The 20916-nt window shown below is 34.7% G+C and overlaps 1 protein-coding gene across 16 annotated transcripts in view; it reads right to left on the reverse strand.

The window, feature by feature from the left end:
- Window positions 1-20916, reverse strand: part of FUT8 (fucosyltransferase 8) — an 81697-nt gene that overhangs the window by 34476 nt on the left and 26305 nt on the right. For 5 of the 16 annotated variants that reach the window (XM_021403620.1, XM_021403623.1, XM_021403627.1 and 2 more), the window contains 5 exons: window positions 17352-17483; window positions 13579-13842; window positions 9422-9847; window positions 739-854; window positions 455-620 (listed from right to left, as the gene is read on the reverse strand). In XM_021403620.1, the coding sequence (XP_021259295.1) occupies window positions 455-620; window positions 739-854; window positions 9422-9624 (485 nt within the window). In that variant the 5' untranslated portion in view covers window positions 9625-9847; window positions 13579-13842; window positions 17352-17483. Of the gene's footprint in view, window positions 1-454; window positions 621-738; window positions 855-4334; window positions 4485-4870; window positions 4945-9421; window positions 9848-13578; window positions 13843-17351; window positions 17484-20916 lie in introns of those variants that run through there. The other 11 variants (XM_021403624.1, XM_021403625.1, XM_021403632.1 and 8 more) reach the window with 6 other exon arrangements.

Below are 20916 nucleotides of genomic sequence, written 5' to 3' on the forward strand. Positions count from 1 at the left end.
CTTCGCTTGCATGCACAGCTTTTGCTTTACCTAGTAAACTGTCTTCTCTCAATCCACAAATTCTTACGTTTTTATCTTTCCAATTCTCTCCATTCCACCTTGGCAGAGTGAGCAAGGGGCTGTGTGGCACTGACATGCCTGCTGGGGTTAAACCACAACAGCATACATGCACATACATAGATGCAAGTGAAAAGCAACAACTGGCATCTGAGGCCCAGGTCTTTCAATTAAAAAGCAAAGTTAAAGAGTCACCTTGTAAGCTGTAGTAACAAACCGAATGTATAATTCACACCTCATTAAATAAAATTATTTTTGTTTTCATGCTTCAGAAATGCTATTTTAGCCCAAATACCAGTAATTTATCCAAATAAGTGTTTAAGCAGTACATCAATATTTCACTTAAATCAATCCACAGTCCTTCCAATATAAATGCAAGAGCAACTAATACAAATACCTTTCCTGATGCCCCAAATCAGACAGAAATTCATCTATGCGCCTTTGCAGTTCACTTCCTTCTAAATTTTTTAACTTCTTTAATTCACTCTGGAGGAAAAACCAAAGTTCTTTAGCCCCATTTTCAATCCTTCTCCTCAGTATTTCATGATCTTTTCCAAGGCCTCCTATTAAAATCAAAGAGAAAAAAAAAGAATAAACGCATCAGCAATTGTTAAGAAACTTACACATTTGTGATGTGGAAAACAACATTTTTTTAGAAGTAAAAGAAAACTTATTACTAACCATCTCCTGTCTGCTTCTTATAGTTCTCTATCTGTTCTTTGGCCTTTAAAAGTTGCTCCTCTAAAGCATGCATTTTTCCTGCAGCTGGTCCCTGATCAATGGGTCCATCTGGTATCCTAGGATATACAAAACAAAGAAATATGATTTGTAAACAAGTGATATTCACAAAATTATGTGTGATAACAATTCAGCTCTCCTCTCGCTTTTGTTCCATGTTGGCTTGCTGTTTTCAGCTTTTATTTTTCTTTTTAACTAGAAGAAATTAAATACATTAACAAAGATTTTAAAACCTCAAAGCAGCATATAGATTCAACCTAGCATTAATCTATGCTCCTTACAAGACTTTCCCTCAAAGAGGAAACCAATCCGAGGCCCTCCTTAAGAAAGCAGTATTTGCAGCAGCTTAACTCTTTTTCTGATAGGAATAACCAGTGACATTTGCTGTATGGACAGACACACAAGCAAAGGCTAATTCAGGGATGTGCCTTCAAAGATTCAAGTTCTCACTACTTTTTTTTTTTTTTAAACACAAAGTACATTCAGATCTTGAACACTGGCTGCATATTTCTAGAGAACCAGGGCTCCAGCACAGCAACTCCACTTTTCAATTAATTGTCCTACATATACACATATATACACACACCCCTTTTTTTTTTTTTTTTTTTTTTTTTTTTTTTTTTAAGATTCAGCACAAGATCCTAGCTTCTTAAATGCACCAGTTAGAAAATTTTTCATGACAACCGCAGTTATCCAATTGTTAGTGACCTAAAACAATACTAGCATATGTGACATCCATTTGTGAAATCTCTGGTATGTAAGCACAAGAGAAGTTTGGAAATACAGAACGTGAAAGCCCTGAGTCACACATCAGCCCCTGGAGTATTATAGAGGTTTGCTTATCATCTCAAATTGAATCAACAAATTAACAAACTGAAACTGTTAAAGAATAGAAATGAGATGATATCTTTTATTTGCTTCATGAATTAAAAATTAAGGGAGGGAAAATAAAAACCTCTTTTAATTATGCAGAAATGAAGGTGGATCTGGGCATTAAAAAAATTATTCCATTTTTTTTAAAGACTTTCGTAAAAGATGACCCTGAATAGGAAAAGAAGGAAAGTCCCTAAAACAATAAAGAACACAATTGTTGAGAACACAAAGATGATTCTTCATCATCTCCAAATAGCATATGATCATAAACAGAAAAAAAGATACTCTCTCCACACATACATGCATGGTTTCAAGACAATGAGGGAAGGTCTTTCGCCAAACCAATGTTTCTTGCATAGAGAAAACGGAGGCTAGAGGGAGTATCACCACCCTAAAACTGAAATTAGATCTCAGTAGGACGTTTAGAAGGCTGTCATTAACTTCAATGTCTCTCAGATCCAGATAATGAAATAGTAACATAGATCTAGGAAATGATAAAGTCCATTTTCACCTAAACATTTGAAAGGAATAAATACCTAATACGTGCATGAGAAAGGTGTTACACAAAGCATAGCATTAAGACTCTCCCCTGTCATCCCCCCCCAGCAAGGGAAGAGAAAAGTATAAAAGAATGCTACGTAACCTGATGGAAATTTAGTAAAAAATTCTGAAGTCTTAAAACTCCATATTAGAAGCAATTTAGGGATAATTAAAGTACCATGAGATATTTCTGTGTTTTAAAACTCTTACCGTTCATTCTACCATGGTAAATAGAAAGGAGTAATCAATAACTGCTCATTTGTCTTGTTGTGCACTGAGGGAGCAAGCATAACAAAACTATAGCAAGTATTCTAAGCTTAAACGTGCGTACTCACAAAATATACTCCTCCTGTATAAACAAGCAAAGACCACATATTCATGAATTTGATTCTACTACAAATACAAAGTACAATACCGTACTAACACATGGTACTACCATGCACAAGCCAACCTTAAAAAAAAAAATCATACTGAAACATATCTAGGTCCTGCAGCAGGTTTTATATCCACAAGATTGACACCTGTTTGTAATCCATCTGTTTGGTCTCACAATTTTGATTGTGACAGGAGAACTCACCACAAAATTACTGTAAATTTTCAAGGAAAAATGGAATGGCTTATTATGTATAAGTCACATTCCCTAAAGTAGAACTAGTGAAGTAAGGTATGTGATACAGAATTGTTATCGCTGGGAAGCTTCAGACAGCCTACAAATCCTCCAAACAAAGTCAGTCTGCTAAAGTAGCAATAAAATCCTACAGAAGGATGGATCATATGAATGAAGCACAATAACTGTTATCATCTGATACAATCAAGATTTCCAAAAAGAAAAGTATATGCCATTTAAAACTGAACTTGCTCTGACATACTGCAATGAAAATGCTTAGAGTACTTATATTGCTAGATAAAAAAAACCTAGGACAGAGGTAGGAAGGGATTATCCTAAACTAGTTCATTGGATTTTTAAAAATTACATCACTTTAGGACAAAACAAATAAATTTTTTTTCCTTAATCTGTTACTTGGAATTACTGTCTTCCTCCAGTCTCAGAATTAAGGAAAAGGTTCTTGTCAGCAATCAGCACAGCTTTCCTGTTAATGCCTTCTACAAGTATATCCCTCAGTTGGAGATAAGGCAACATTTGAGGGAAAAGTGTTTGCAGTCCTTATCTACATTCATGATATCCATTCAGATAATTTTCAGTGCAGACAATCCTATGAATAACACATACTTATTTATAAGAATTCTCAATGATAAACATATACATAAGTTTCCATACCAAAATGAGTCCTGACAGCTGACTTGCTCCTTAAAATTTGAGAATTGAATTTAAAGCAAGTTTATCTGAATTATGATGATTCATATAAGCCATAATGGAAGTGTCAGCAAGCATCTAGCACATAACCTCCATTTATTGCTATAATAACACCGTAAATTAAGTTATAAATACAAAGTAAATAGATTCATAACCCATTCACACAGTCAGCCATGATAATACATCAAATTGTAGTTTAATTTTAAGCATTTTCCTCAGTACTTACAAGTCATGATTTCTACAAGCTGTTTCTTACCGGTTTCACATAAATATAACTTTTACATAATAAACTCATAGACATATTATTGTAAAACTTTAAACATCAGGGAGATTAGGTTATACAGATAAGCAGCTTCTGCTTTGTCTCTTCTTTAATAAATCCAGCTGCACTCCAGTACAAAAGAGAATTATGTGTAAACCCCACCACACATATCACTGAGGCGATTCTTACATCATCTTCTTGTAATATGAAGGCACAGTGGTAAATTAACCATCTATAACCTGAATCTCTGAAAGCAAAAAGAAGCACTCAAAAATTTAATGTAGAGACATTCAATTTAACTGCCATATTTTGTAAAATATTATAAACAAATTTGAACAAAAAATTATAAAAATACGCTAATATTTTCCTATTTCTAATGTATTTAGAAGCTTACAATAATTAATTACCAAAAGGAAAAATATAAGATGTCAAAAGCTCACACAAATATTGTAAGGATAGGCAGCAGCAGACACAGTTGCTTTGAAGCAGTTTCAGACAATACAAAAAAGGTAGCTATCACAATTCGGTAACGAAGAAGGAACAACATACCCCTTTCTGAGGATCACAGCTCACCAGAAGCTCCCTCAGGAGGGAATCTCCAAGCAGAAATCCTCCCCTTTCAGTTGCCAATCCTTAAATGAGGTAAGGGAGCTGAATTGTTTGCACCTGTGCTCCCAGGGCTGGCTCCACCCCTTTACCAGGTGCTCCATCACAGGTTCAGGCCATGACCTAACGGCTCCCATACAAATATTTTCTCATTTTCTCATTTGCAGCTTTCTGAGCTCTTTGCACAGTACTGGAAGGTTTACAAATAATGTAATCTACATTAGAATTGTCTTTTCTTTATTGATTATTAGTGACTACAAACAAACAGACAGAAGGAATTTAAGTTGTTACTTCACACTTCTCAGATAAAACCTCCCTGGTAAATAAAACTGAAAGAAATATTAATGGTTATCTCCCGTGAGAAGAATCCCTAACAATTAAAATCAAAAGTGCTTATTTATATCCACTGAAGATGTGCCCCTTAATTCATTATTGAATTAAAAAAAAAACAATAAAGAGCAGAAATTCACAGCATATACCTGAATGACTTTCTTCCTCACACCTTGGCCCTGTGAGATCATCTCAGCCTTGAATCTGCGACACTTAAATGCATCTAATAGAAAATAATATTTTAAAATAATATTTTAAATTGCATGAAAAATGTTTTTTTGCATCCAATTCCCTTTCAACACTTAATAGGTTATACAGGCTTAGTGTGACCAGAAACTGCCCAGAAAAATTGACAGAAGTACTCTAATTGATTTGCATATGATTAATTGATCCTGAGGTTGGATTCTTTTCCAGCCTCAGCTCCAACTGCATTAAAGCAATTATAGTGCTCTTCCAAAATGAAAATACTATCTCTTTGCTCCGAAGCTACTCTCAGAAATACAAAAATAATGTCTAGAATTACTGGTTCTTAGTTTTATTTGTTTGATTACATTTTGCCCTTTTTCACTCCTGTTCCACTTTGTAACACTTGATCCCATTCAAATAAGAAATAGGTTATTGTATTTATTTTAAAAATTGCAGGTTCTACAATATGTAATATTTAGCGATCTTTAGGGAATAGATATATATCCTTAAATATAAATGAAGTGTGACATATTAGTAATGTGAACATAATATGAACACATTATCTGAACAAGATTATCTGTCTCCCTGAAGAGAATTCTGGAAACGATGGTTCCTATACTGTCATGCAAATATGCCAGGAAAGGATGCCACTAACAATAAAAGACAAAAATGTGAACATCTTCCCAGCAACTTACAAAGGAGTACATGAATACTACGATCCATTAATATATTTTAAAATTAAGTCTAGGGAACAGATGACAGCATACAAACAACTTTTCCACCTTCCATTTACAAAACTCAGAAATTGTAAAAATAACCATTTTAAGCTCCCCTCCTCCTAAAGGCCTTACATCATCTATATGCAACAATGACAGCTTTCAGCAATCATATCATAAACGTACTAGTAAATTCAAACTTTAGGCAAAACTGCAATGCAGGCTAACAATGAAACATTATGCAATATTTTGATTTATTATACATTCTAGCATGTCTTCTGTAAGTAATAACAAAAACTGTAGTAAAGGTTTCTCTTTGTTGCAAGACCTACAACATCTATAATGCGTTCTTGAAAGAGCTCTTTCAATTCTACTGGAAATAGAACAGTAAAATGTATAAAAGAACTTCATGTTATTACTATTTTGTACAAATGAAATGTAGGCTACTTCTACAATAAACCCAGATTTGCTCACACCAATATTGTTTATAAATATGTAAGGATTATGGTAATTCTCCAAAACTCCTTGTACAACAATAGTCACGTACATAATTTCTAAAGCTCAGGCAATACGAAACACCTTTAATTTCATTACTCTTTTGCAACACCAGCATAGATCCAGGTCTCTTTACTGCCCACAAGTAAAGTTTTCACAGGGGTTCATACTGACAAAAGAAAAAACTAGTCACTTCTCACCTATTCTCACTATTTCATGGTCAAGGTACATATTTAAAAGGAAAAAAAAAAGTATCTCACTAAAACTCACAAAAATGTTATAAAAATATGAACCATTCTTAAACAATATGGGCAATAAGTTACAGACATAAAAATGTTAAGAACATGATGTTCTTTGTGAAATCAAACACGCATATTTAGAAAAACAAAACAAAACCAAGACTTCTCACTGCTCTAAACCCTAGTTCTACTCCACAAGCACTCCACACACCCTATACAGAAGAAAAGCAACCATGGGTTAAATGTGTTTTTGTGTTTTAAGTATCATAAAGAAAAAAGGGCTAAACAAACTTTTGTCATAGATATGACATGTAACAGCTCTTATGTGCTTTTTTTTTTGCATATGTGCATATTTAAGCTGTTCATAGGGTCTGTTTTCTTGGTTTGGCTGATACATAAATTGGCAGCAATACAGCATTCAAATCTCAGAGTGCGAAGATCACTTCTTGTTGCCATATACTTGGCTTCATGGACAACTAAATGTAACTAAGCACAGCGTGGCTCTTAGTTTCAACCATTCCAAATGATTGAGCTCTTCTATCAAGTGAAGATGAAGTCAAAGAAGCCACAAGAACCATCATGATGGGAAATACTGGGCAACCAAAATGTACCGTATTTAAATATATTTTACTATATAACTAAGGACTCCAAGCAATTAAAGATCAAATACCAGTTTTCCCTAACTTCAGAACAGAAATTGTTTCAGTGACTTCTAGCTACACAGTTCTTGTAATCATATCCACTTTCTGTTCCTTTCCTCCTTGCCGTACTATCTGATATTAATGGCACAGCTGAATGCTATGGTAGTTTTCTGCCATTCACAAAAAGCTTCTTTACTGAATGCTATGGTAGTTTTCTGCCATTCACAAAGCTTCTTTGCCCACTGAGATAAATTACGTTAACTTGGGCATCTTTTCCACCAACAAATTCTATCTAATTATGTCAAAATATGTTTACCAGTGAAGTTAATCAGATGTTTGTTTATTACTTCAGTTTTCCAGCTAGGCACTCCTGTTATGTTTAAATTCCCAGTGACTTTAAGCTGGAATTACTATTGAAATGTGTTTAAATTCATGAGTATACTTAACCCTGTTTCATGACACAATATGTTCTACATCTAGAGCAACAGTAATTTTCTGGTTTATTTTCTGAAGTTGAGGTGATTTTGTTTCTTTGATACATGTTCACAGCAGCATGTGTCCTCTTGCAGAACACATACTGAAACCACTGATGGTTGGCTATCACCACATGTTAAGCAGCCATGCCACTATAAAACTAGGAACAGGCTATTTTAAAGCCAACACTTATTTTTACCACCACTTGCTCTATCTGGCAAACAAAGAAATGAGATACTGAAATCCTTTATCACATTTATGATTAATAAATGATGATGGTTGAACAAGAAACATTTTCAAACATATTTGTGAATTTTCTACAAAATCATTGTGGATTTTGTCCAACAGAAATAATGGAAAGCCTTTACAGTGTCTTACATTACTTCCCTCAGAATCTACTGCTCCACCAATTTCAGATCATTGCCTTCAAAAAACCATGTCTTCCAGTCCCAGGAACATGTATGTGAGCTGCTAAGCAAATGGGCCTTTAAAGTCATTTTAGATTTTCTTGTGCAAGAGTTCCAAATTCTTCTGTGGTTACATAAAACTACTAGGACAAAAGGTCTCAAATATCTCAGCATCATATCCATATAAAAGCTGAACCGAATCCAGTTATGATACTACTTTATCACTTAGTTTAATTCCAGAAATTTGCAGCAATTATCTGAAGTATAGAGAAGGAATGTTCTACTCTAACATACTTAGATTAGAAATAAACTAATAGCTTTATTGATACAAATCAGAGGAAACTATAATCTACATGTTACATAGACCAGGTGGTCCCACATACAGTCAGGAACTTATTTACAAAAAATAACCGCTGTTGACTTATTTTCTAATTAGCACTTCAACCTTGTTATGGACCCTACATGATCAACTCTAGCAAAGTACAGTGTACCTCCTCAAGGCCTGTGGAATGTTGAGACTCTGCTTATAGGCTCCAGATGTCCTGCTATCCAGGAAGAAAAAAAATTCCCAAGACAGAATGTTTGCTGACGAGCTTGAACTAATTGCTGAAGGCCCTGAATTTATTGCCAGCTATCAAGAGCACTTCTCACATGCCCTGGTGCCTGAATGAGATTGTGATGAGAAAGTAAATGAATTCAGATCACTTAGAGAGATTTTTTTTTAAATACCACCCTAAAATCTTGTACTGAGTTTTGCTCCTCTGGTTTCCTACAAAATCATATGAAGCCTCCACACTTGTCCCTGCAATTAAGTAGGGCTTTTAAGGTTGTGTGCAGTGACCTTCACCCAACCTAGATACAGTCTGAGTGTGACGACATCGTATCCTACCCTAACAAGTTCTTCCTTTACAAGTTTTTGGGAAAGTAATACAGAGATATCAGAAGAAATACCTATATCAAGAGCTCTCTGTCTGAAAAGGTAAAAGAAAACACATTGAACTGTAATAGTTCCAATTCATAATACAGGAAATAAATAGGAAAAAAGAAATGATCAAACAATTCTACAAGTACCATTACAGGTTTAGTAGTAAAGAAAAAGATTTGTGATAAGCAGTTCATCTTCAGCAAGTTCACATGCATCTTCAACAATCTGTACAAATCTTCACCATTTTAAAATGAAAGCTTTTCAAATGTGCACAGAAATGCACAAAAGTAACTAGCTTTTCTAATTGGTTTTAACATCACAACAATTGGAGCTGTTTGAAGTTGACAGTGAGGAGTCAGTCATGTACAGCACTCAGTTATAGTGGCAGCAGCACTCAGACATAATTAAATAATAACTTTAAACTAAACCAAAACTAAATGTACAACATTATTTAACTTCTTTAAAAGTTTTAGCATGTTTTCAGTTGCAGCACTGACTCAAATACTTCTACATTTTTACATATGTTAAATCTGAAGTTTAAAAAAAACTTAAAATCTAATTTTTTATTATTTTATACAATCATTTTCTGAATAATTTCAATTATTTTTAGATCCTACCTGAGCGATTCTGCCATCCGCCTTAAGTCTTCATTTTGTTGCTTTAAACGTTCAAGTTTAGCAAGTATCTTGGATAATTCGCGACTAGAATGATCTGGGTGCTCACTGTCTCGTACCAGGTGTCCACCAATATAGAAGAGTAAAGTTCCCCAAGCAAAGAGGATGAGCATAATCCAACGCCAGGAACCAGTCCATGGCCGCATTTTCAGATGCTCAGTTCACTCCAGAACTGCTTCTGTTCACAAAGCAACACACATTTTAAGTCCTTAGCCTGTACAGAAGTGGACAACGTCAGTTCCTCCACTTCACCACATTGTACTGGAGAAAAATTGTTCTCAGTGTTTGTCTCACTGCAACTCCTTAGTGAAGATCCTTATGGAGTTGTACGTATAAAGAATTAACATTGTATTGTTCTTGGATTATATTCTGTGGAAAGAATAAAAAAAATCTGAAATTATAATTCTGATATATAACAATATATTTGATTGCAATTAAGCTAAATGTGCTATCATTAACATTCAGTAAAGATGACCAAAAATGTTACTACTTTCTGACAAACAGAAAAGAAAAGCATTTTTAACTTTCCACTGAGCTGAAGAACAAATCACATAAACAATCTGCAATTAATTCTGGTTTTTAAATGACCAGAAGAAACATAACTTTTTATAAGAGTACATGTACATATATTCATACATACATAACACTGCTTTCTATAGGATAAATATTTATCAGTTCAAATGTCATTTCACACCTTAATTAAAAAATATTTCCAGGGTAAACTTAATTGCCTCATTTTTCAACAACATAGAGTTCTTACTCAATTATAATTTCACCTTTATTTTTTTTCCAATTTTACCAAATCTCTTTTCCATTATCTTATCATGAATAATATCCTGTAACTAAACAATCATAGCCATTCTGACAAAATATTTTACTACTGCCAACTACTTTGGCCTAGCGGCAGTTGTAACACAAATTAAGCAATTGCAAGCATGGCAAAGATTGTAAGGAACAGTTTCTAGACAAACAGTCCATTGTCTGTCTTCCTTTCTTGTGGCCCCTGAAATGCCTGTGTAAAATTAAAGCCAAAATTCAGACAATACAACTTCTCTCTTCACCTTTCCACTGCACTTGCTAAAGCAGAAAATAAACTCTTAAAAAGAGGAGAGATTTCAAGCAAGTCTATGTGCCACTATTAAACTCACACACTTGAAAATCTGGCTTGAGCTCAGAAACTTAATTTTTAAAATGAGGTCTCTTCTGTGTTAAAACTACCAAACCCATTTTGACAAGTAATATGAATACAAGTATGAAATTGCCATCTCTCATCTAAAAACACTGCATCCATTTTAAAAAAAATGCAAAATCACCTCAACTCATTTTCTGCTTGGCAAAATATCATTAAATGACTGCACTAGGAGACTCTAAACTTTAACCAATAGACATGTCCAAAATGCTCAAAAGCATTTCTCACACCTTTTTATCCTTAAGCCATTTATAGTCCATTTTCAAAATTACCTTTATTTCCAATTCTCAGATCTGTAAATCTAACAAATTTCCTCTGAAATGCTATCCACACCCACATTCTCCCAAATTGTTCTTCTGTGTAATCATTCCTTCACCTTTATTTCTTTTTCCTTCCATTTAGCTTTTTCTGCTGTTCCAGTTCCATTTCAACTTTAGATAAAAGATTTCCCAGTAACTTCCAAATTCACTCAATCCTAGAGATACGCACTGAGCACTTAATTCCAGATAGGAAAAATCAAGGGTAAAAATTAATTTAAAATGCTGAAAATTTTCTACAGTTATTTTGTTGGAGGGCTTTTGCTTGTATAAGTTTGAAAGAGACACAACAATTCCACTTAAGACTAGTAAGATGGCATGCAAGATGGAAATGGAAAAGATCTGTAGTACCTTTCTCAGGCCTTTCCATCTAATGCTTTATTGATAATATGAATTATGACCTGATCTGTTTGCTTTGAAAGCAAGGTCAAAATTCCATGTTTAGGAGGAGCATGTCATCTTCCACAGATCTCTAAGATAGCTTTATACATATTTTGTTTTAACTTGGTAGAAGAGTGAGACTGGATAAAAAGGGCCCACATTATGTAAAAGAATACAGGCCGTACCCAGAGCTCACAGAGGATTGTTACTGTAAGCAAAGCAAGCTTAGAGTCAAATCAGCTATGTACAGGAGCAATTAAATTACGGAATCATAGAATTGCTCAGGTTGAAATTATAAAGCCCCTATGGACTGAAATTAAAGTTCTTCATGGTAAAGATATATGCTTACATTTACACTACAAAAACTTACAGTGAGTGTTAAATTGAAAGTAAAGTATCACCTACAGTAAGCTATTTCTAAGGTTTAATTTAATTGTGTAACTTTAATATAAAAAGCCAACATAAAATGCATCAGTATTTAATGAAACAAAAAAGTTTTGATAAGTACTCGCTATTTCAAATCATTAGGAATACGCATTCATTAATGCACCAACTGAATGGAAACAAAAGCTGTAAGAACATAATTCACATTAAAATTTATTTACTGCTAAATGCACAGCGTAGCAGAAGTGGTTAGCATCACAAACTTATTTAGACTCCTTTAAAGAGAAGATTGAATATTTACATAAAAATAAGTGTCTGCTTCAATGCCTTAAAAATCAAATTGTTCATACTATACATGTAAGCCACAATTCACTGCAAGCCTAGAAAATGTTTTGTGGTCAAATTAAAAGGAAAGGTTTTGCTAAAAACCACTACTTCACAGGAGCAAATTGCAGTGTTTACAAAATGACTAGAGGAAATGGTAAAGAGAATGCAAACTTAATTAAAAGGATTTCTTTTAAAAATGAGAGACTGGGAAGTACCTCCATAATCATCATCAGAAGAAAAAATACAAATACATGTCAAAGTACTTTTGTAACAGCAAAAATGATTAATTAATGAAAAAGTTTATACTATGCACCCATAATGCCTCGTGGCTATTTACAGATCGAGGAGATACTTAAAATTAGAAACTAGAATAGCTCAATACCATGAGTTCAAGTGAAAGGATATCTTCCATGATTTAAATAAGGTCCTAGTTAACTTAGTACTTGCAACATGCTTTCAATAACAAATTCAGTGAGAGAGTAGAGATTTCCTGCTTGTTAGTTTTTGCTTGCTGGTCAGAATCACGGTCCCAGAATAGCATTACGTTTTTCTTGGCAATGTATAGTTTAAGATAATTTAGACTTGGTTCTAAGCTAGCTAAGCAAGTATACTTTTGGCTCAACTATCTGCTCTATTCAAGTGCACCTTACATAAGCTGAAAAGGAAAAAAAAATGCTACTCATGAAGCAGAATTTTTGCATCATTATAGCTAATACATACACCATTATATTTAACGGCATTGTGTTATCTACAATTCTTTTTCACAGTATGAAATATGAAACTCACTCCAATATTAAGGGGTATAACAATGACCTTTTGATCACTAAATGTGAAACACTCAAAAAGCATGATACATTCATTATATATGAAACTTAGATGGAACTCTTATATCATTGCTAATTTCTCTTAATTCACAATTTCACCAACTAAATTATCTCCTTAGGAAAGCATGCTACTCTAAGTAAACTTAAATTGCTCTGCTCTTAGGAAAAAAGTTGCTAATTCTAACTCTCATGTAACACTGGATGATGGTACAGCCTCTGACAAGGGATTGGAAACTAAAGAAATAATTACTTTAAGATTAAAAATATGCTAGTTTTTGATACAAATATGCAGGTAGCAAATATTATGGGCTCAGAAAAGATTTCTTCAGTTAAAATCTACATCTTGATTTTTCATGTAACCATGGCACAGAAACCTCTTCATTAACTAATTAAGTTTCATCTGGAGAAAAAAAAAAAACTGGTTTTCCTTAACCCATTACTGGAATGCTGCTGCAAAACTCCTACTTCCAATGCTTAAAGGCCTTCTTTAATTCTCAAACTAAATCTACATTTTGTGGATTTGTACTTGTTTTCTTGCATGACAATAAATTCTGTTTAGAGAGCGTAGGTCCTGCGCTTATTCTGTACCAAAAGCGTGTCTACAGAAAGCAGCCATAATTTTTCTCAGACTTATGTGCTAGTTTGAATAGGACAGGCACTTCACCACAGGAGACTTACAAATTTTCCGTATCTTGGACAAGCTCTCATTCAGATTAAGTCTTTTCATAATACATGGAACCAGAGTTGTATGCACAACACACAAGATGTTGCCAGTATCTTGCATGAAACAAATACTTGCTTTTCTCTCTTGGACTTCCTCTGTCTGATGCATCCCAGGACTGGATTTGTCTTTTTCATGGCCACTTTACTTTAGCAGTCCTCAACCATGAAAGCTCCAAATCCTTCTGCATGTATATCTCTTCAAACTGATGAGCTCCCATCCTATAAACAGAAGTTCTTATCTTTAATCCTTTCCACTTGGTGTTACGATATTTTGGCCTACTCTATCAGTCCAGTATCACAAGTAAAATAATTCTTGCACATTATTCTGATCATCACAATCATTACCTATCTACTTTGTGACCCAATTTCCATTAGAATCCATTATATTTGGGGTAGTCATATCAAGCCACCTTCTTTACCTAAAATAGGTAACAGATGCAGTCCATAAGGAATTGCACAAATATTTGTTCTTCTCCAGTCTAATATTCTTCCTTGCAGCATGAGTCAATGTCAATTCACACCTTCAGCCGTTTCCTTTTCTAATGCTTTTCGTGGAATGCAGACATACACTTTGTAGAATTCCACATGTATACTTAATTATTGTGAAAAGTTACTTTTTTTTTTTCTTTCTTAATTTCTATTTACATGCATCATAGGACATAAGCAAACATAATCATGAGTCTTATTTATTCTTACATCCACACCTTTAGCTTTACTACTGCTTCCATAAAAGCCTAATTGTATATCTCTATGGATTCCTCCAAGCAATCTGTGATTTTCCCTTGGTATACTTCCTTATAATTTTGTGTAAGATGAGCAGATTATTTATACAATCAGCAGATTATTCTCTAATTAAACATTTTCTTAACAAAATTCACCACCCATTTGAATTTCATTGCAAGTGCAGATTTATTCAGTAATGAAGCCTTCATATACTATAATTTCTGACTTCAGCACAGAAAACTCCCTGGCAGGAGGAAATACCAACAGCACTTGGGATTTTTAAGAAAGTATACATAGGACATTGAATGTGAAACAGTTCAAGAGGAGCTTAGAATTAACCAATGTAAAAACTTTTAAAAGGTAGAAAAGACATCATCAACAAACAAAACATTTCCGGCAAGCAGCTACTGCAGTTTCAGTAAGCAGTTGATACAATTTTACACAAAAGAGAGGATCGTAGCTTAGAAAGGGAAACACAGCTTACTTTCCAAATGTCTTCAAGGTTCTCTCTCATACACCTAGATAAAAAGTAACTGGGGATATTTCTTTCAGACAGAGAAGAGGGCAAATTGTCAGAATAATACGCTCCTCCAAGAAAATTATATATAGAGACTCATTTTAACATGCAATGAATAAAGCAGTATTCGGTTTTACAATCCCTCTTTAACTATTAAAATAATACATTAACCAGAAATACAGCAAGGTAAAAAAACTACCTTTGCCTTATATTAACCAAATGCCTAAGATACAGTTATCTTACTAAATGACCAGGACAACTACATAAAAAGGAAGGTTTATTTATTCTTGTTTGTTTACTGTATTAACACTGTACAATTCTAATCTAATATAGCCACAGCCAAGAACAAATTATTAAAAATTCAAACATCAAGCATAATCTTTCTCCAGAGTAATAAGACAATAATCTACTGATAGCTGTTGCAAAAACCAAAAATTTTCAAAAGAAAATAGGAAGATTGAGTGTAAACCTGTGGAAGTGATACCATAAAAGAACAGTCTACAAACATTAGCAAGATACCATAACTTTTTATTAAAAAATGAAGGATTTCTGATGATGAACTGTTTATTACATTTGCAAACAAAGACATAGCATAATCTAAGGCCTAGGCGCTTAGTCTGGATAAACTGATCTCATGAGGATGGGAAAGGAAGACCTACACATATAAATGCCTAATGGTAAAGGAACCAGCTATTGAAACTTATGATTTAATGAACTAATGGATTCTCTGCCACTTATTCAATTTAAATTGAAGCATCAAAGATGTTTACCAAAAATAAACTAGCTCACTAGAGTTTAAAAATGATTGAGTTTTGGCCTGCGCAAGTCAGGTAGGACTTGATAACAAAAAAAAAAAAAGTGGTTTCTTCACAAAACTTAAAACTTACTATGTTCTTAACAGAACATAGAACTTAATGCCCATAGTTGCGTGAAATACTTCTGGGAATCAGTAGAATTCTAGAGCAAAGAAGGCCAGTCTTCTTAGCCTACATCACAGCCACATACCAATATCTTAGCATGGTCAATAGCCACATACTGTGTCACATATCTTGAAGAGAGAAAGAAATCAGAACAAGACTGAATGTAACACGCTGCTGGTTAGCTTCCTCTAGCAACTGAGGATTTACATTAACGAAAAGTCCCTGTGTCAGCATGACCAGTCACAATGCGTTGGACATCAGGAAAAACTTCTTTACAGAAAGGGTTGTTAAGCACTGGAATAGGCTCCCCAGGGAGGTGGTTGAGTCACCATCCCTGAATGTGTTTAAAAACCATTTGGATGTGGTGCTCAGGGACATGATTTAGCGGTGGGTTGTTAGAGCAGTATGGTTAGGTTGCGGTTGGACTTGATGATCTTGAAGATCCTTTCCAACCTGAGCAATTCGATGATTCTATGATTCTAAAACACAAGTTGTGATTAAGCTGCATGCATGCTACACATTAGCTATCATTTCTCAGAAGAATAGATCCCCAGGCGCTCTAGCATGACTCAGTTAAAATGTATTCACCAATGTTTACCAAACATGATAACCTTTCAGAAAAACCTGTTATCCACTAAGACCTAACTTTTGACTTTATTTGTTTTTTCTCCAAAGGCCACAAATTTCAAAATAACCTCATGCTCTTCAAATGTTATCTGGCATTTTTCTTTATATCAAACTGAACTTCTCACAGTTATTAGGAGCTTTAAGAACTGATTTTCCAAAGGTTCTTAGAACACACAACAGCAGATAACATCTTTCATACTACATATAATCCCATAACCAAGGGTGTTTTTTTTGTTTTGTTTTGTTTTTTAAGTAATTGGATGCTTTTTTCCCCCAAGATATTACTTTCCTCCATAGTTTTGCATTAGAATCCAGGTTTATCAGAATCATACATGCAAATTTCTTCACTTTTTGCTTCAATGCTTTGCTGAGAAGGAAGCACAAGCTGCCTCTTCTGCAGTTACCATCATTAAAGTTGAAGAAATTGCATGTAAAGCAAACTACTACATATGCAGTCAGCATTACTTTATACAAGTCAAGAGACTAAAAAGCGTCTACAAGTCCTTGACTGGCAGCATGTGAAATTTTGTAAAAATTATGTAGTACATATAATATGTACAATTGTACAGAAATATCACCTTACTGCCATTGCAAGAAATGCTGGAAATGGAATGGCATGAAACTTTGTAGCCATAGTTAGGTGACTACAAAGATGCATGTAGAAAAATGAAGGGGAAATAAGCTTCTTAGAAAGGAATGAGAAAAAAAAATAGAAGTTACAGTAGCAGCTGTGTATTCTGGGATACAAAACGAGGTGGAAACTGTTTCTTGAAGTTACTTATGGAGGTATTCAGGCCTACAAGCATTGAACAATTGGAGCAGACAACGCTGAGGTGGCTATTAGGAATGGGCATTTGCCAGAGGCAGAAACTGGAGAAAATGGTGAAAGATATAGATGCTGTTGGGAACAGTGCTGCTAACTGGCACCGTAATCTCAATACCTTGGGTGAGGAACAGAGTGGCAGGGGAACAGGCAACCTTTAGCTAGTATTTGATCCTTTCATTCTTGCTGGTGCCGAAGTTCTTCAACAGATCTTCTCTTCTACCAGCTTCTGCACATCACTCCATAACAGCTGCAAACATCAGAAACTAGATCAGAGGTAGGATCTTCCTTCTCGGACTGGTGTCAAAGCAACACACAATATCTAAAATAAACAAGTAACACAGCACCAGGCTGTTCACAACTTAGCTGGATGTTTACAAATCAAGCCAAAAAGGCAGACAGATGAGAAAGCTGAGTCTGTAACTGTTATGCAAAAATGCATGACATTTGATAGCCATAAGAAAATTGGAGTTCTGTTTACAACCAGGTGGTTTTGCAAACTCCTGGTATAGGCAAGGCTGTCCCATATTCAGAAGCTGGAATAGCCACAGAACTGAGCTAAAAGCCCTCCTTGCTACACGTGGGAGAGTTGGAGATTGGGTGATTTGACAACCATGTAACAGATATGCCAGAATATGATTTTGAGTGGGCCACATCAGAGAGAAAATGTCTGAAGTGATTGTTATTGAAATAACAAGATTCACTTTGAATCACTATCTTATAATTTAAAATGAACTACTTTCCACAGTGCTTTTACTACAAAAAAAAAAAAAAAAAAAAAACCAAATAAACCACACTGTTGAAGACCACTGAAATACTAACATTGCCATATGATAAAGTAGTTACCATAAGTTTAATAGACTGTGCCAGAATATATGCATCTTAATTGGTAAGAACTCCCCTCTGCTCTCCAATTTTCTTTTAAATGCTATTCTATTTTCACAGATAAACACTTATTTTAGGACACTGAACTTTACACAGCACAAAGTACAGTAGAGAACTGATTTATAGCTAATAACTAATTCAAGCTATTTATCTGTATTAGTAGGTTTATGTTGCCTCATTTAAACTGCTTTACAGCTTTTGTAGAGCCCCACGCCACCAAAATTTGACTGCTTACTATATCTGATCTTGGCTGTCACTACAGTAAAGTGCATTGCTGATCTGTGATCTTTTCTAATTTAAAAATGAAGGAACTGAAACACTCAGAAGTACTTCCTACAATAGCAAGGCTATGAATAAACCAGACTGTGAAAGCTGCAAGTCAAAATCTCAGATAAAGCTGGCAACAACTTTTCCTCTCAAAACTGATATAATGTATTACCAAAGGAAAATGACATACGGCTTTAAAATGTACTGATTTTAAAGCACTTTTTGAAGGTATTAGCTTTTTGTTTAACAACATGTCAAGTATTAAGATCACACTATTAATCAGATTTTCTATTTTTGTTTTTAATGCAACTATCAGTAAGTCATAAATTAGCCATCAATGCACGGTGGTGTTAGAAACTATCAAACTTAGTGAGCTATTTTCTGTAATATGCAAGATCATTTTATTTATATATACTGTTTACATATGCACACAATTACTTCAGCAAAAAATATATATTTTTATTAAACAAAAGCTCTTTTACTTCATTAAGTAAGCATTCTAAAAATATGGCCAACGTCATATGACGCCTGTAGTTATTAAAACAACATGAATACTTTATTGTAATGAAGGACTTAAAAGTTAAATTTGTCTATTTTCTCATAATTAACTCTTGTGAAACGCCATTCAAATCTTTCAAATTGGTAATGTGGGGTCTTAAATATGCTTTTCAAAAAGGCCAAGCCTTAGGAAAAAAAAAAAAAAAAAAAAAACTCGTAGATGTGTTTTTCTTATTTCCTAGGCAAGTTTACAATTCTGTCTACGGAGAGATTAAACTCAGAATCCTTGCAGCTACTCACTACTGGGGAGAGAAGCAGTGTTTTCCTCCCTGGTAAACACCCTGTCCGCTTTCTAATACATATGTAACTATTCCATGGTCAGTTCTTCCCATGTTTACCTGTTGATTAGTAGCATGTCATAATTCCATGACATTTCAAATGGCGTTTCTTTCACTAACTCTCTGTTCTTTTCTACCAGATAATATCTTTTTGTTCCCACTTACAGTGTAGCTTTTGTTAGGACACCCACCCAGCTTCCTTTATTTCTGAGTAGCTCAGACTCAGAAAGCAGCCACATCAGAGCAGAGGTGTGTTGTTCCACTCCAAAAGGCTCTCCATAGCTCTGAGCCACCTCCAGCCACAGCCCCCACTCTGGGGACACTTCTACTGCAGGGTCCTGCCACACACAGGCCAGCCACAGAGAAAAACTGCATGCCAGACTCAGAGACTCAGTCCAGCAAAATACGTCCAAGTACAGACTGATCTACAATGACTGCTCCAGAAGTAACACCTCATATTTTATTATGTTGGCCCACAGTGTAGGAGATGGATGCTAGAGGTATGGTAGTAGAGGTTGAACCTTCCCACCAGTGTTTCAGTGTTTCGTTAAATGCTGTTGCCATATTACAGAGGGCAGCAGAGGGGCAGTCTGACAAAACGTCTGACACGGACGTGCGCATGAAGCAAAGGTGTGTAATTCAATTCCTCCATGCTGAAGAAAATGACACCCATAGACATTCACTGACACTTGCTGAACATTTATGGAGACCAAACAAGGGATGTGAGCACAGTGAGGTGGTGCGTGGTGCATTTTAGCAGTGGCAACAGAGATGTGAAAGACAAGTTGCGTTCCAGACAGCCATACAGATTTTTACAACCCCCCATTTAAAAGTCAACATAGAAACTTAGAATTAAAACCTAAATGGCAGCAGAAGAAAGTGGAGGAGAGGAGCTTCCCAGAATATCACAAGCATTATTTACACAACTATCTACCTTAGAGTACTCAGAAATCAATTCTGCTCTTTCAAGTTGGTTTTACTAAAGTCAAAAGATTTTACATAGAGAAGTATCCTGAGAAGACGTTTAAAGATCCCCAGCAACTCCAGGTTCATGAGCCAAGGGGCAATGAGAAGAAAGAAAATTATAAGACAGAAAGGGTCTCATAAACCTGATCTTAGATCATATTGATATAATTCTCACATAGAGTAAATTTTTAATGAGAAGAATGCTAAAGGGTACAAGAAGGCAGGTTTTAACTGTGAAATGTAATCACCCATGTAGATAAGCAGGTGCTTAATGCTAGTGAAGGTCCTATGGTAGTTTACCTGAGACAAAAGACAGGATTTTACAAGACATTTTTATAAGCATAATAGAACTAAAACACTTGACAAAGATTCTGTAGGGCAAAACGATGTTTAAACTGCAACAGCTTAAATACAGGGCTAAACAAAGTACATGCATTAGCAGTTACTGTGAAGGAACTTAAATCAATCCCTACACCTACAGTAATGGAATTCAAATAACATGAAATTCATGGCTGTTATGTGTAAGTTATCTTATCACTTCACATTCCATAACAACGGAGGAGAGTATCACCATGCATTTTTCAAAAAGGCTGCTTACAAAAGGTGTGCTTACAACCAGATCTACAAATGCCAAAGAATCTGTTTCAAGTTATTTAATAATAAAAAAAATTTAAAATAAACTCCTCAGTTATGCATAAATATAAAAATGCATTGTCAAAACATGGAAAA

This window comes from Numida meleagris, chromosome 6 (assembly GCF_002078875.1).
Source record: "Numida meleagris isolate 19003 breed g44 Domestic line chromosome 6, NumMel1.0, whole genome shotgun sequence".
Classification (NCBI taxonomy): domain Eukaryota; kingdom Metazoa; phylum Chordata; class Aves; order Galliformes; family Numididae; genus Numida; species Numida meleagris.